This window comes from Solanum stenotomum, chromosome 11 (assembly GCF_019186545.1).
Source record: "Solanum stenotomum isolate F172 chromosome 11, ASM1918654v1, whole genome shotgun sequence".
Lineage (NCBI taxonomy): Eukaryota > Viridiplantae > Streptophyta > Magnoliopsida > Solanales > Solanaceae > Solanum > Solanum stenotomum.
In genome coordinates this window covers 38294489-38307979 of record NC_064292.1, presented here as the reverse complement: position 1 = coordinate 38307979, position 13491 = coordinate 38294489, and the positions used below count along the sequence as shown (strand labels likewise).

Below are 13491 nucleotides of genomic sequence, written 5' to 3'. Positions count from 1 at the left end.
CTCATTAGACAATAATACTATAAGAGTGTATATATATATATATACTGATTTAGTATCAATTCAGCAAAATTTTCAGCCTTAATATCAATTCAGCAAAATTATCAGCCTTAATGATACCAATACAGTATATATATATATATTGATTTAGTATCAATTCAGCAAAATTATTTGTCTTAATGATACCAATACAGTATATGATATTGATTAAATCAGTTAAGTGAAAATAGTAAGGGGGTATATAGTGTAATTATTTAGTGGGTATGAATGTAAAGGGTATATATTTGTAATTATTTTGCTTTTATGGGGTATTTGCTTATTTTCCCCCTTTTTATTTTGTATCTTAGTGGTTTCTCTTTGGGCCAAAGTTTTGGATCAACAGTCGCAAACAAAACCCAGATTTCTTGGGCCTAAAAAAGGAACCCCAAAGTCCGAACCCCTAGAGCTTCTCGTCTTCTACACAAATCCATCTCTCTTTCACGCACTACTGAACAAATGGAAGACATTGAAGATTTGCTGGTGGGTAACGGGGCCGGAGTACCTCCAGGGTTCCGGTTACCGGTGCCGACGGCCGTTGGAGTCAATCCAAAGCAAAGGAAAAAGAACGGTGTAACGAAGCTAACAGTAGTCCAAGACTCTCCTGCACCTAAAATACCTGGCACTCAGGTTTCTCATTCATTCAAAAAAAAAAATTCTTCGAAGAACTCCTTTTACACATTTTGTAGCTACTCTTGTGTAATTTTGTTTGATAATGATCTATTTGTGTGAATACGAATGTTGCAGACTATTTACATCAAGACATTCGGATGTTCTCATAATCAGGTACAATCATGTTCGCTTAATTATGCACGTATTGATAAAAAGATGATGTTTTGATACTTCTCTATGTCCTTGTAGTTCTTATTATTGATCTAAATTTCAACTTTCTCAGAATGACTTGTTGCAAAATGTGACTTGTAAGCAAAGAAATACTTGGGATTAGTATGTATTTTGTATTTTTCGTAAGAGGGTAAAGAAACCCAACAATAACAATTAAAACAACATACCCATTATAGTCCAACATGTAGGGTCTGAGGAGGGTGCGGTGTACGCAAATCGATGTTGTTTCATGCTTATTACGTTACAAGCTATACCTCAAATTCCTAAATGCTCCTCTAGTCCCAAGCATGGTAAAAATCCCTCGTGTAGCCCCATCTCGACTCGAAAGTGTTTCAAGTCTCCTTTTACTGTCCTCACTCGGGTATTGACTTTATTGTGTGATTCTGTAATTTGATATCCTTGTAGTTGTAGGGTAAATAAATTCAGATGCCAAACAATGAATTGTATAAATATAGGAGTATAGGACCTTGCAGCGTGGTTTGGTTTTCCTAGTTTGGAGAAAGCTAAGTGGCATCTTTTGTAGTGAGGAAATAGAATCCAGGAGGACTAACAGATATATTATTATAATGATTTTCCTACTTATTTTTATCTGCTAAGCTCTGTGTTCTGCTCTAAAATTTCAGCAAGACTAGTTGGACATTGCGGGTTTTGATTCTCTGAACAAGTAAGACTTGGGATTTATGTGTACAATCTGCTTTATGATTGTTGAAAGAGAACCTGGAGTTCCCTAATAGTACATTACAAAAAGCAGGCTTAACGGTGCTACTAATGTATAGAAAAACAGTAATATCAATAAGAGCGCTTAAGCCCTAAAGCGAGGCCCGAAACGTGTTGAGCAATATGCCTCTCTTATTGTGCCCTTCAGTGTTGTCACCAAGGTTTGAAGGCATACTTTTTCTTGCCAATGAGCCTCTTCTGAAGAGGCAACACTTAACAATTGTTATTTCTCTTTATCTTTTTCTTTAAAAAAATTCCTTGCTCATGTATTTGTGATTCATGCATATAATTATTAGTCTTGGACTCAACATATGTATTTGTATTTTTTCTTCCATTGCTCGTTTTTTTTAAATTAAAGCCCACACTTTATTTGCGTTTAAAGCCCCAAGAACCTTGGAGCTGTTTTGCGTATTTTGCTTTTGATAACACTGAAAAAAGAGATAATATAAGCAGTTTTTTTTAATTAGTAAAGGTAATTTTATTAGTGAAGCACAATACTAAGATAGTACAGTGCAGCTATGAAAAGCAGAAAATCTGTAGAGGATGAATTTAAAGAAGTAAGATACTCCTTTTTATTCATTTCTTATGTTATTTGACTAGACATGATTGATAATGTAAGAGGGTGTTTGGATTGACTTATTTTAATTATTTTTATTTTTAAGCTCTTTTCCTACTTTTTGTAGTGTTTGGGAAAGATATAAGGTACTTTTAAGCACTGGCTTTTAGGCCAGAAAAGTACAAAAATAAGCTAAAAGCTAAAAATTGGGTTATTCCCAACTTATGACTTTTAGCTTTTAACTAATAAGCTATGTTTAAAAAGTCAACCCAAACACCCTCTATGTGCAATTACACCTAAATCATGTTTGTCAAATACCACAAAAAATAGTGATAGTAGAAGAACAATATTAACGTGATGGTTGAGAAGTTTGTTTGGTAGAGAGAGCATCACAACAAAGTTTTAATTTGAATAGATTAATTAGTTTGAATTCTTGAAAATTGTATACACATAAAATGGTGTCAAACATTATAAAACTTCAAATAGAATTTGTCAGAAAATTTGCAACACGGGGAGTTGATTTTAGGCTAAGGTACCTATTGAAGTTCATGAATCTTTATATTATAAAACAGGCGTTTTGTTGAGAAATAAGGAAGAAACTTTTAAGGGGTCGCCTACTAAGGATAGTTACAGAATATTTTTGCCTTCTACAAAAGAGTAATAATATTATGCTTGATCAGCTGATATCTGGAAAAAGCTTCATGCTGTTTAAGTGGCTGGTAGTAGCAAAATAAGATATCATTTCACTTGATCAGAGGCAATAAGCTAGCAAACTAAAAGCTAGAAATTATATAGGACCACTTAGGTGGACCATTTCTAAGAGGCTAGAGGCCCCTGCATCTATTTAGCTAAGCTATTGTAACTAAATATAAGTTCCTTTTACATTTGCTTGATTGTCTTATTTCCTGATTCTGCAGAGTGATTCCGAATATATGGCTGGTCAGCTTTCAGCGTTTGGTTATGCTCTGAGTGATAACCCTGATGAGGCAGACCTATGGATGATAAATACGTGAGACGTTTTTCCTCTTTTCAGTATGTGTATTTGTCTTTCATTTTTATCTTGAAATAAGGAAGCCTTGCTTAGTTTCAATCTGTAAGTTGAAATTTTGCATAGCTAAAAACAAATATTTGTTAAGAGGCTTACAGCTCATGGCTTCTGGTTTCTTTGCTACTCTGCATCTATTTCGTCTTCACCAAGTGAAATGCCCTTTTTTCCTTATTTCCATCCCAGCAATAACCATCTCTTTGGAACAGAGGTTTCTCTTTGTAACGAATTTGAATTGATGTGGATGGTGTATCTAAATGTCAAGTTTTTCTTTTTTGGAATGGCGGATCAATGGAGTCAGGAAATTTTCTTTAAGAATTATATATATATATGTGTGTGTGTGTGTGTGTGTGTGTGTGTGTGTAATTATGTACCAGCCAGTGTTTTCTTTTTCAGTGATGTTTGGGCCAGCTTGCGCACAAAGAAATGGTTAGTGTCTTTAAAAGCGAAAACCGCAAAAAATAACAACCCTAGAGGCTTTAAGAAAGAACAGAGAACAATTTGCTCGCTTCTTTTAAATCGCTCATAAGAAGGGATGACTCTGGTTTGCATCGCTCCATTGTTTTAAGAGAAAATGATCGCATTTAATAATGATGTAGTCAGCACATTTTTTTGTACTCGAATCATGTTATTGGTGTTGACAAGTGAGGTTGCTCCAATGGTAAGTACACTCCACTTCCACCACAAGGTTGCAAACTTGAGTCACCAAGAAGCAAAGTGGGAGAAGAGGCCACTGTTGACTCCTTGGTAATGGTGGATTTTGGGGATAAGGATATCAAAAAATGATCATGTTATTGATGTTTTTCCACAAATACAGGGTCCACTCTTGCCTTGGGTTTGATTTAAGTCACACTCTTTTTAGTTTTCATGTCAATGCAAATGTATGCACCATCTGTTATCCACCTTTTTTGATTCTTGTTTTTTATGAATTTTATGCTTACTCGCAAAACTAGGGGTCATTATGCTAGTGCAAATATCATGCACAAAACTTAAACATATGTCTAAGAAGAGGTTTTCATGCATGCATATAAGCTTAGCAGGTTTTGCTGTCTGCTAGTGAGAATCTGTCTACTGTAGCTCAGGCTTCTAAATGGAATACGTCTGTATTATTTGCTAACTAATTTTAGGGTTTCAGCTAATATTCTCTCATATGATGTAGATGCACAGTCAAATCTCCTAGTCAGTCTGCGATGGATACTATTATAAGTAAAGGAAGAAGTGCAAAAAAGCCATTGGTAGTAGCAGGTTGTGTTCCTCAAGGAAGCCGTAATCTGAAAGAGCTGGAAGGAGTTAGTATAGTAGGAGTTCAGCAGATTGACCGTGTGGTTGAGGTTGTGGAAGAGACTTTGAAAGGTCACGAAGTTCGGCTACTAACCCGGAAGACATTACCAGCACTTGATCTTCCAAAGGTGCAATTTGAAATATATTTTCTATTTATTTGAGTTGAAAACTTTATCAAACAATAGAAAATATCCGTTTTGAGTTTATGACCAGCTTTGATTTATTACATTAAACATCAGCTCTCATATATTGGTCCCTCTCAATTATTTTCTACCTAAACCATTTGGAATATATCTTACAGGTCCGAAAGAACAAGTTTGTTGAGATTCTTCCAATAAATGTTGGTTGTTTAGGTGCTTGTACTTATTGCAAGACGAAGCATGCCCGTGGTCATTTAGGAAGTTACACAGTTGACAGCCTTGTAAGTTCTCCATATAAGAGTAGGAAAATCTATTTTTTGAGTTTTCTAGCTTTTTGATTTAGAATCTGAATTTAGGTGGGCCGAGTCAAAAATGTCATTGCTGATGGAGTGAGGGAGATCTGGCTGAGTAGTGAAGACACCGGGGCATATGGTAAATTTTTAAGTTTTTGTTTTATTCATTTTACCTTTGGAAGAAATAGATAGGGNNNNTAGATAGGGGGGGGGGGGGGGGGGGGCACTCTTCCATTTTATTTCTTGAAACTTGTGGTCATAATTATGTCATAACATTTGTGTGGTTGTAAGACTTATTGAAACTTCTGGTCTTAAACATGTCATAACATTTGTGTGGCTATAAAAGCTTATCATTAAAGTAAAAATGGGAAATTCAAGTTAAGTTGTTTTCAGATTTAGTATGGTTTCATTTTTTTGGATCAGACTAATAGGGAAATAATGTTGTTCTTTTTATAATGGAGGGAGTAACAATTATTGAGCACTAGTAAACAAAAAATTGAACATGTTTTAAACTTGTGTCCTTTTAGTTTACCTAGTTTTCTCGAGTCACTTTGTAATATTATCTTGATTTAGTTACTACAGTAGTATTGGCAATACACTCAAGTTGTGAATGCTAGAAAAGCAATAGTTGGCGATAATGCTAGTCTTGTGACATATTTAAGTGTAGGGCACAAGCCTAATAGGCTTGGGCTCCATTTATTTGCATTAAGATTAAGACATCTAAATGATTAAGATGTTTTTTCTAGATCTGAAAACTAAATGATTAAAACTGTTTGTTTTTCAACTTTTGAATGTACATAATTTGTTTATTTTTAAACATAATAAATATATAATTCAAATTAACTTTACCATTCTCAAAAAAATATATATATAATTCAAATTAAAAAAAAGTAATTAAATATAATAAAATATAAATTTAATACAATAAAATCATTATTTGATTAATAAAAATAAACGGTGGTGGCAGTGACAGTGGAGGTGGTAAGTGTGGTAACGACTGATCGTAGTGGTGGTTGTGATGACAAAGGTGATTGGTGGGAAGGTGGTGGCTGGTGGTTGTGGTGTGGATAGAGTGGTGGTGAAAAGTATTCACTTAAAAAATGCTATTAACACTTTGTTTAAGATCTTAATGATTAAGACCTATTTAGACCAAGTGCTTAAATCTCAATGTAAATTAGTGCACTTAACATATGAACCATTAAGTGCAAACAAATGAGGCCTAGTCTATCAAGAATGTAAAGCACTTGTGTGTTTCTCAATTTTGCAGGTCGTGACATTGGAGTTAATCTTCCTATTCTACTGAATGCTATAGTTGCAGAGCTTCCTTTGAATGGAAGTACAATGCTCCGAATTGGGATGACCAATCCTCCTTATATTCTTGAGCACTTGAAGGAAATAGCTGATGTCTTATGTCATCCATGTGTGTATTCTTTTCTTCATGTGCCAGTTCAGTCGGGTAGTGATTCAATCTTGAGTGTAAGTTTGAATTACATAATATTAATTGACATTAACTTTCTTTTTGCTTTTGGACAACCCTTGTGAAATAGGCCCTATGCTCGCTCTCGTTAAGTAATGTTATCGCCACAAAATTGTTTATCATAAATCTCTCTTTTCTCTGTTCGTCAATTTCAGGCAATGAACCGTGAATACACTGTGGGTGAGTTCAGGAAAGTGGTGGATACATTAATGGAACTGGTCCCTGGGATGCAGATTGCAACAGATATAATTTGTGGATTTCCTGGTATGTCTGCACATCTTGCTGCCTAGTAAGATGTTGTCAAATGAGTATGTAGACTTGATTTTTGTCTGCACAAGTTAGAAGCTATTTGCTTGGACTCTCTAAAAATGTTGCCGTACCTGTGGCGGATCATCCAAAAATTCGATATTGGAGGATCCAACACGCACTCGCCCACATTTAGGCCGAGCAACATAGGTTAGAAGCTTAGTCTTCCACTGTACGAACTCCGAAGTCCCCTCCCCGTTGGAATCAATTAAACTGAAGCATGATTTTAGAATAGGATTTTTTTTCTGAACAAGGAAATGAAACAGTTCTCTTTCTCCTTTTATTAAAAAAAACAAGGTTGATTTATAACCCTCATAACTACTGTAAAAAGGGTAAATTATTCCATTTGTTTGTTTTTTGCTCATATTCTATTGTCAGATATTCTAAAGTATCAAAATTGGCAGTTGCTTTACTGCTCATTGTGTTAGAGCCACTCTTCAGACTTCCGGTCTGAAATATTCTGCAATATTTTGATTTTATTATGATTTTGCCAAATCATCAAGAGTTTAGCCTTGGACCAAGATTTGTTTTGATCAATTCTGCTGCTGGAAAGACCTTGCACCAAGCGTGATGATCTGTCCTTGCATTGCAGGTGAAACTGATGAAGATTTTGCTCAGACAGTTGACCTTATTAAGGACTACAAGCTTGCTCAAGTTCATATATCACAGTTCTATCCTAGGCCCGGTATGCTTTTTTTCAGTTTTTCAGTTTTTCAGTTTTTCAATTGTTATTTGTCTAGATATACCATTCTGGAAAATAAAGGAAAAAAGATTTCCTGTTTCTCTTTATCCACTCTGAAAAGAACTATAGCAAAAAGCTCTAGTTATTGCATCTACAAGTGAGGGATGTGAAGCTTTCTTTAGTGGTACATCCTGTGATGCATGGATTTCAAATTTCTCAATTACTTGCTTGCTATCAGGTTATATGCAATAATTTGGAACTAAATGCACTTATACAGGCATATCCAGTCATCTATTGTCATAGACTGATATTCAATAACCTGCTTAATGGATTAAATTGGTACTTCTGTTTATCACAAATCTATGTCAGGCACTCCTGCTGCAAGGATGAAGAAGGTTCCTAGTAATGTGGTGAAGCAACGTAGTCGTGAATTAACTGCTGTATTTGAGTCCTTTACTCCATATACTGGAGTGGAAGGCAAAGTAGAGAGGATATGGATTACTGACATAGCTTCAGATGGGATTCATTTGGTAAGTAGAGAGCCAGATATCTGATAACTGCTACTGTTTCATAATTGCTGTTTCGACTCTTCTAAAGCTTTAACTATCTAGATGCAGTTTTTTGCTGGGACATGATGGGTTTCCTATATTCTAAGTAAATTCATTTATTTTAAAGTATAATAGTTGGTGAAAGTTTATGAAACACAAATTAGTCTTTATAAGATCAACCAGCAAAGACAAACTCTGATCATACACATGCCTCAAATCTCCTACTCTTACTTCCATCTGTGTGTGACAAGCAAGTAAATTTCCCTACAAAGAAAATCAATATTGCTCAAATTCCTATATGCATTTCATAATACTTGCTGCATTTCAAATTCCTGAATGACCATCGCATGATGTTGCATGTTAAATGCAAATAGCTTCATCCCCATGAGCAACTCTTTTTTCTCCTCAATGGTCTAGGTGGGACACACTAAGGGATACATTCAGGTCCTGGTGATTGGTCCAGAAAGCATGATGGGTTCCTCCGCTATGGTGAAAATAACATCCGTAGGTAGATGGTCAGTCTTTGGAGAAGTGATTGAGATCCTCTGCCAAAATAACGAGGATGTTCCCTCACACAGGAGTTTTGATGAAAGGTGCTCCCCATGCGCCCTTTCAGAAGAAGCTTGTGCCTGTTCAAAAGAGCAAGAACCTTGCTCTGCAACATCTGATTGCTGCAATCAAAGTCCAACTCGGGAAGCAACAACACTGCTGAAGAATGACCCTAATCAAGATGATCTTAGCAGCAGAAACTTAATTGGATGGTTTCTGAGGAATCGTAAGAATCAGTCTTCCAAAAAGATGGACTTAACTAGCTCAGAGTCTAAGGAGAAGCAGATACAGGATTTAAGTCACCGAAGCGCTTGGAGTCTTGTTGATATAGCTCTACTTAGTGGAATATTATTGAGCTTGTTCACAATAGTAGCTCTATTTTTGAATCTTGGATCAAGGAGTTTGTCATCCAAGTAAATCATTTTTGTATCTTCAATTACTTTTTTCTGCTAGTCACAAAGTTGAGGGCAGATGCGCTCTTGCAAGAGTTTGACATTGTGGTTTGTTTTTATGACAGTAATGTGATAGATTTTGTGTCAACCATGTGCTATCCACACTTAGCTGTAATAGTAATTCCTCTGCCGTTTTTTCTCTTGTAACCAGAAAAAAAAGTAATTTGAGAATTAAAGATGGGAACACTATTCTTATCAGCTTTGAATTTGCAATTCCTTTTTACATCTAAACAGATACAAACAACTATATTCTACGACCTCATAGATTGATTACAATATCAACCAAGAAAATAAACAACGACTTGTTATCTAATACAGGAGCTTGAAGAATGTGGAACGTGCATTATGTAAGTAGGGATTGTGGGGTGTGGGGAAACAAGGAAAACTGCTCTTCCATTTTTGTCTTGTGTAGCAGCCTTTTATCCCCACTTATTCACTGAACCCATCTCTCTATTTTACAACTTGAATACATAGATAAGGTGGAAATTTACCAGCATCTTACAAAAGCATATCAGACTTGGATGGTAATCTCTTGAAGAAGTTGACAGGTACTGATGGTAGCTTGCTCCTGAATCGTGGATGGCGCAACCAGTAAAGTCCTATGAGCACTGCAACTACTTGGAATGGAGTAACATATAGAAACACAGCCCAGATCAATGCAAGGATTATAAATATAGCAGTAGCCCTTGGATCCCGCCAGCTTAGTATGGAAAGAGCCCTTTCACCTTGTGTTGCCAAATCTCCAACTACAGTTTGCACTCTCCCAGCCACACTCCTCAGTCGATCATACCTCACTCTTACAACGTCTGTTTGCCGGGAAGAAGGGAATGTATCAAATTCTTCATCCAGTTCATCTGGGTGAGCATTTTCAGCTTGCGAAAGGCGAGCATCCATGTGCGGTGGAGCTCTAGGCCTAAACCTGTAGTTCCACAAGCCAATTACAAACAGGTACAGGAAAATTGTTGGCAAAATGAGTTCTGGATAGCAAATCAATATCAAGAAGAGCACATGGACAAGGATAGTCGTCAAAGGGTTTCTCCAATTGCAAATCCCATTAAACCATCCATGAACTGCCGAAATCCCAGAAAGCAGTCCCATTATGCGAAAGAAATTAGCTTTGCTTCTTCTGAGGCTGAACATATGGTAATCCACATCCAGCATATACTCAACAACCTCCCTTCTAAGAGGTGGCTCAGCCCTGGCCAGCCTTGCAGCTACTATCTGCATTGCCTGGTGGCGCAACCAATCAATATGCCTAACGGAAATGGGTTGCACATAATGCATTTTCGGGAGCAATGGCCTACCATATTGTGCTACCATGTTCACCCAAGCAGTACAAGTGAACCTTATGGCCAAATGAAGCTCTCCATGTTTCCTTAAACCAGAGGGTGTAAGAACCAGCAATGGATAAAAATGTGTATAGATCCGATCAGTTTCCAAAGTCGATAACCTAATTCTCACCTTACCAATTCTCTGATCTCTAGCATCATCTTTGCCATTGATGTGACAATTGTCAAAGACCCCAATGGTGACAACGGTACACGGATCAAACACTTCCCAAGAGAACTGCTCGTTCCATCGAGGAGCCAGAGTGTCAATGAGTGTTCTTGTTCGAACCCATTTATTCCCATACTTAGCAACACAATATGAATCTGTAATTCGACCCTCTTTACTCTTCATTGGCATCAGATTCTTGGCACTGAGAATACCTAATTCAAGAAGTCCAATACTCGGCTTTCTCAAGAACTTTGATGATGGTTGAAGATCACTGCTAAAATGTGTGGACTCATCAAGAACATGGTAACCAGCATCTATCCAAATTCTAAGGTGAATCTTGCTAGAGAACTTCACTTCTTTCTTCTTCTCGTCATCATCTGCCGCATGAGAAGGCTTGAGAAGATTGAACCATATAGCATCTGGTAGCTTAGAGTTATCAACTCTGGTTGGAATATTTTTAAATGATATCATAGCCCTGCCAATCAATTCATCTTTTCCTGGTCCAACTCTATCCACGACATCTATTATCAAATACTCCTCAAAAGGCTCAGATGCAACAAACATTAGCTCCTCATTCCATACCGGATTAATATGTCTCATCGGTGAGGGCTTGGTAGTCCTTCCCTGGTGCCCAAGCTGTAACTTGGCATAAGCCTCGGGCATCCGGCTTCTATCTGATGGTAGAAGATCCTGAGCTTCAATAACATGAACTCTTAGATAATACAATTTAGGTGAGAAATATACTTTGGATCGCGTATTAACCAAATTTTGTTGACTAGCCATATGAGCATCAGAATGCCAAGCCTCAGGAAAAGCCTCATCAGCTTGAGTTCCCATCCAAACAGCAAGCATGATTTCACCTTGTGGAATCTTCTGTCCTTTTTTATTGATCAACCTGTACCATTGTGGAGCTAAAGGACTATCTGGTGGAACACGAAGAGGGACTTCAGCAATATCAAACATAACTTTGCCAACAATATCATCTTTCCCAAAATCCTTATCTTTTACAGTAACTTCAATCAAATTGGATTGCAGTCTTTCTTTAGAGAAGGCAAAAACACTGTTCCATACAGGGTATTGATTCTTTTCATAATGCCTTGTAACACCTTTGTAATTACCAAGTTTCACCTCAACATAAGGATCAAGACTCCCTGATATATCCATAACTGGAAGATCCCTAGCTTTAACAACATTAATATACAAGAAATGCATTGGTTCCACCAAATCATAAGTACTAGCAGTTTTATCTCTACCCCAATACCCCATTCTTGCAGCCAAAGGTGGCCTTGTTTCCACTAAACCAAATTCAGGCCTTGGACCACCACCCATTTGCATCTGCATTACATTGCTAGCCATTGGTCCACCAGCCTTTGCAAAATCAGCCCTTTTCTCTATCACCACCCGAGGTGGTGATGGACCAGACGCCGGCACCGGCACCGGCGCCGGTGCAGGAATAGAATGAAAAGTTCTTACCTCTGGTTCTTTCTTCTTCTTCTTATCCTTCTTCTTGATTTCAGCCTCCTTCATGTACTGTTCTTCAAAGTTGTTGGTGTTAATTTCTTGAAATGGAGTAAAAGGGGTTGCTCTATCTTCACCATTATTCACATTCTGCTGCTCAGTTTCCACCGTCACCGACGGCGGAATGACATTACCACCACCACCAAGAACATCAGCAACACCACCACCAAGAACAGCATAGATTCTTAAAGCAATATCCCCTTTGATATGTGAAAAGATTCCTCTTTTATCAAGTGGGTATCTCTGAACTAAAGCTTCAGAATCAGAAAAGGGGATAAAAGCACCAGAAATCTTAACACGACCAAGAAAATTCTTGTGGTGTCCCTGTTTTTGGTCATTATAAACATAAACAGAGATTGTCTGATTTTCAAGGTCTCTTGGATTCTTGATGTTGAAAACAAGTTTTTCATTCCATTGAGGGTTGAGATCTTTGTTTTTAGTTTGAGTTCTTTGACGTTGCTCATCAAAATCTACTTCAACAAAAGGACTTGCTGAACCTTGTCCATCTTTAGGCATCAGATCACTTGCATCAAGAACTTCTACAATTAACTTAGCCATTGAAGATAATCAAGAAACTATAGACAGAAAAAAAAAAGTGTTGTTTTTTGAGGCCAAGTAGGTGTATAGAGTAGAATTGAAGGAAAATGGAGAATGATGGAGAAGAAGGGCAGGCGGTGAAGGAGATATTACAGTGGGGGTTGGGGTAGGGGCCTAGGAATTAGAGTGTTAAATTTTGGTGGAAAGTGGAAGGGGTGGGGGTGGGGTGGGGAGGGGGGCCCTATCAAAGTGTTTGGTGTTTGTAGTATATCTCTTTCTGATTCAAAATAGTGACACACACACAAACACAAACAAAAGAAAAAAAAAAGCAAAAAGTATATGCAATAGTTTCTTGGAAGTCATTTTTGGGGTTTATAAGGAAACTTAAGATGAACTAAATGGCAATTCTAATTTGGAAGTTAAAAAGTTCAATGTTTTTGATACCCTAATCAAAATACTACTAATATTTATTTACACAAGTAAAGATAACAGAGAATAATAGCTATACAAATATACTTTGATGTAGAAAATATAAAATAATTAATTCAATTAAGATCAAATTTTTAGGATTATATTTTTTAGGTTTAAATTATTTTAAACTATAATTTATGTAATACTCTATTAATGTCAATCAAAACTTGTTTATTTATATAGATAATAGAGAATTTTTCGGACGTTTATATTACTTGACCCTCATTCTAAAAAGAACAACTTTCACATATATCAAACATAAAAATCATATTTGTATGTTATAGCTATAGTTTGCATAATTGTGCTCAATAGCAAATTTTATGTTTGCTATGGAGTTTTTGATTTGTATAATTCGCTAGATACATCCAGTTTTATACAAATTGTTCAGTTTTGTATAAATTCATTTATACATTGTAATTTGTATAATAAGATCTGTATTTGTATAATTATAAGTGTATAAGATGAAAATATATGTATTTGTATTTGTATTTGTATATACAATTTTCTCTAGTTTTATACAAACACAAGCACATTTTATACCGAAAT

At 36.4% G+C, this 13491-nt stretch overlaps 2 protein-coding genes across 3 annotated transcripts; one reads left to right on the top strand and one right to left on the bottom strand.

The window, feature by feature from the left end:
* The first annotated feature begins 394 nt into the window (after positions 1-394).
* LOC125845529 (uncharacterized) lies at positions 395-9010 on the top strand. Of its 2 annotated transcripts, none has more exons than XM_049525053.1 (11): positions 395-663; positions 781-819; positions 3067-3158; positions 4354-4603; positions 4777-4896; positions 4972-5047; positions 6176-6384; positions 6541-6649; positions 7284-7376; positions 7743-7903; positions 8339-9010. In XM_049525053.1, the coding sequence occupies exons 1-11, from the start codon at positions 493-495 to the stop codon at positions 8885-8887; spliced, it is 1869 nt and encodes a 622-aa protein (XP_049381010.1). In that variant the 5' UTR covers positions 395-492; the 3' UTR covers positions 8888-9010. The 2 variants fall into 2 exon arrangements, with proteins under 2 accessions (XP_049381010.1, XP_049381011.1); XM_049525054.1 differs by having other exon boundaries at positions 416-663; positions 3067-3181.
* Positions 9011-9085: 75 nt separating this feature from the next.
* Positions 9086-12616, bottom strand: LOC125845528 (FT-interacting protein 7). The gene has a single exon (XM_049525052.1). It carries the CDS (start codon positions 12493-12495, stop codon positions 9421-9423), a length of 3075 nt encoding a protein of 1024 aa, XP_049381009.1. The 5' UTR covers positions 12496-12616; the 3' UTR covers positions 9086-9420.
* Between the last annotated feature and the right edge of the window lie 875 nt (positions 12617-13491).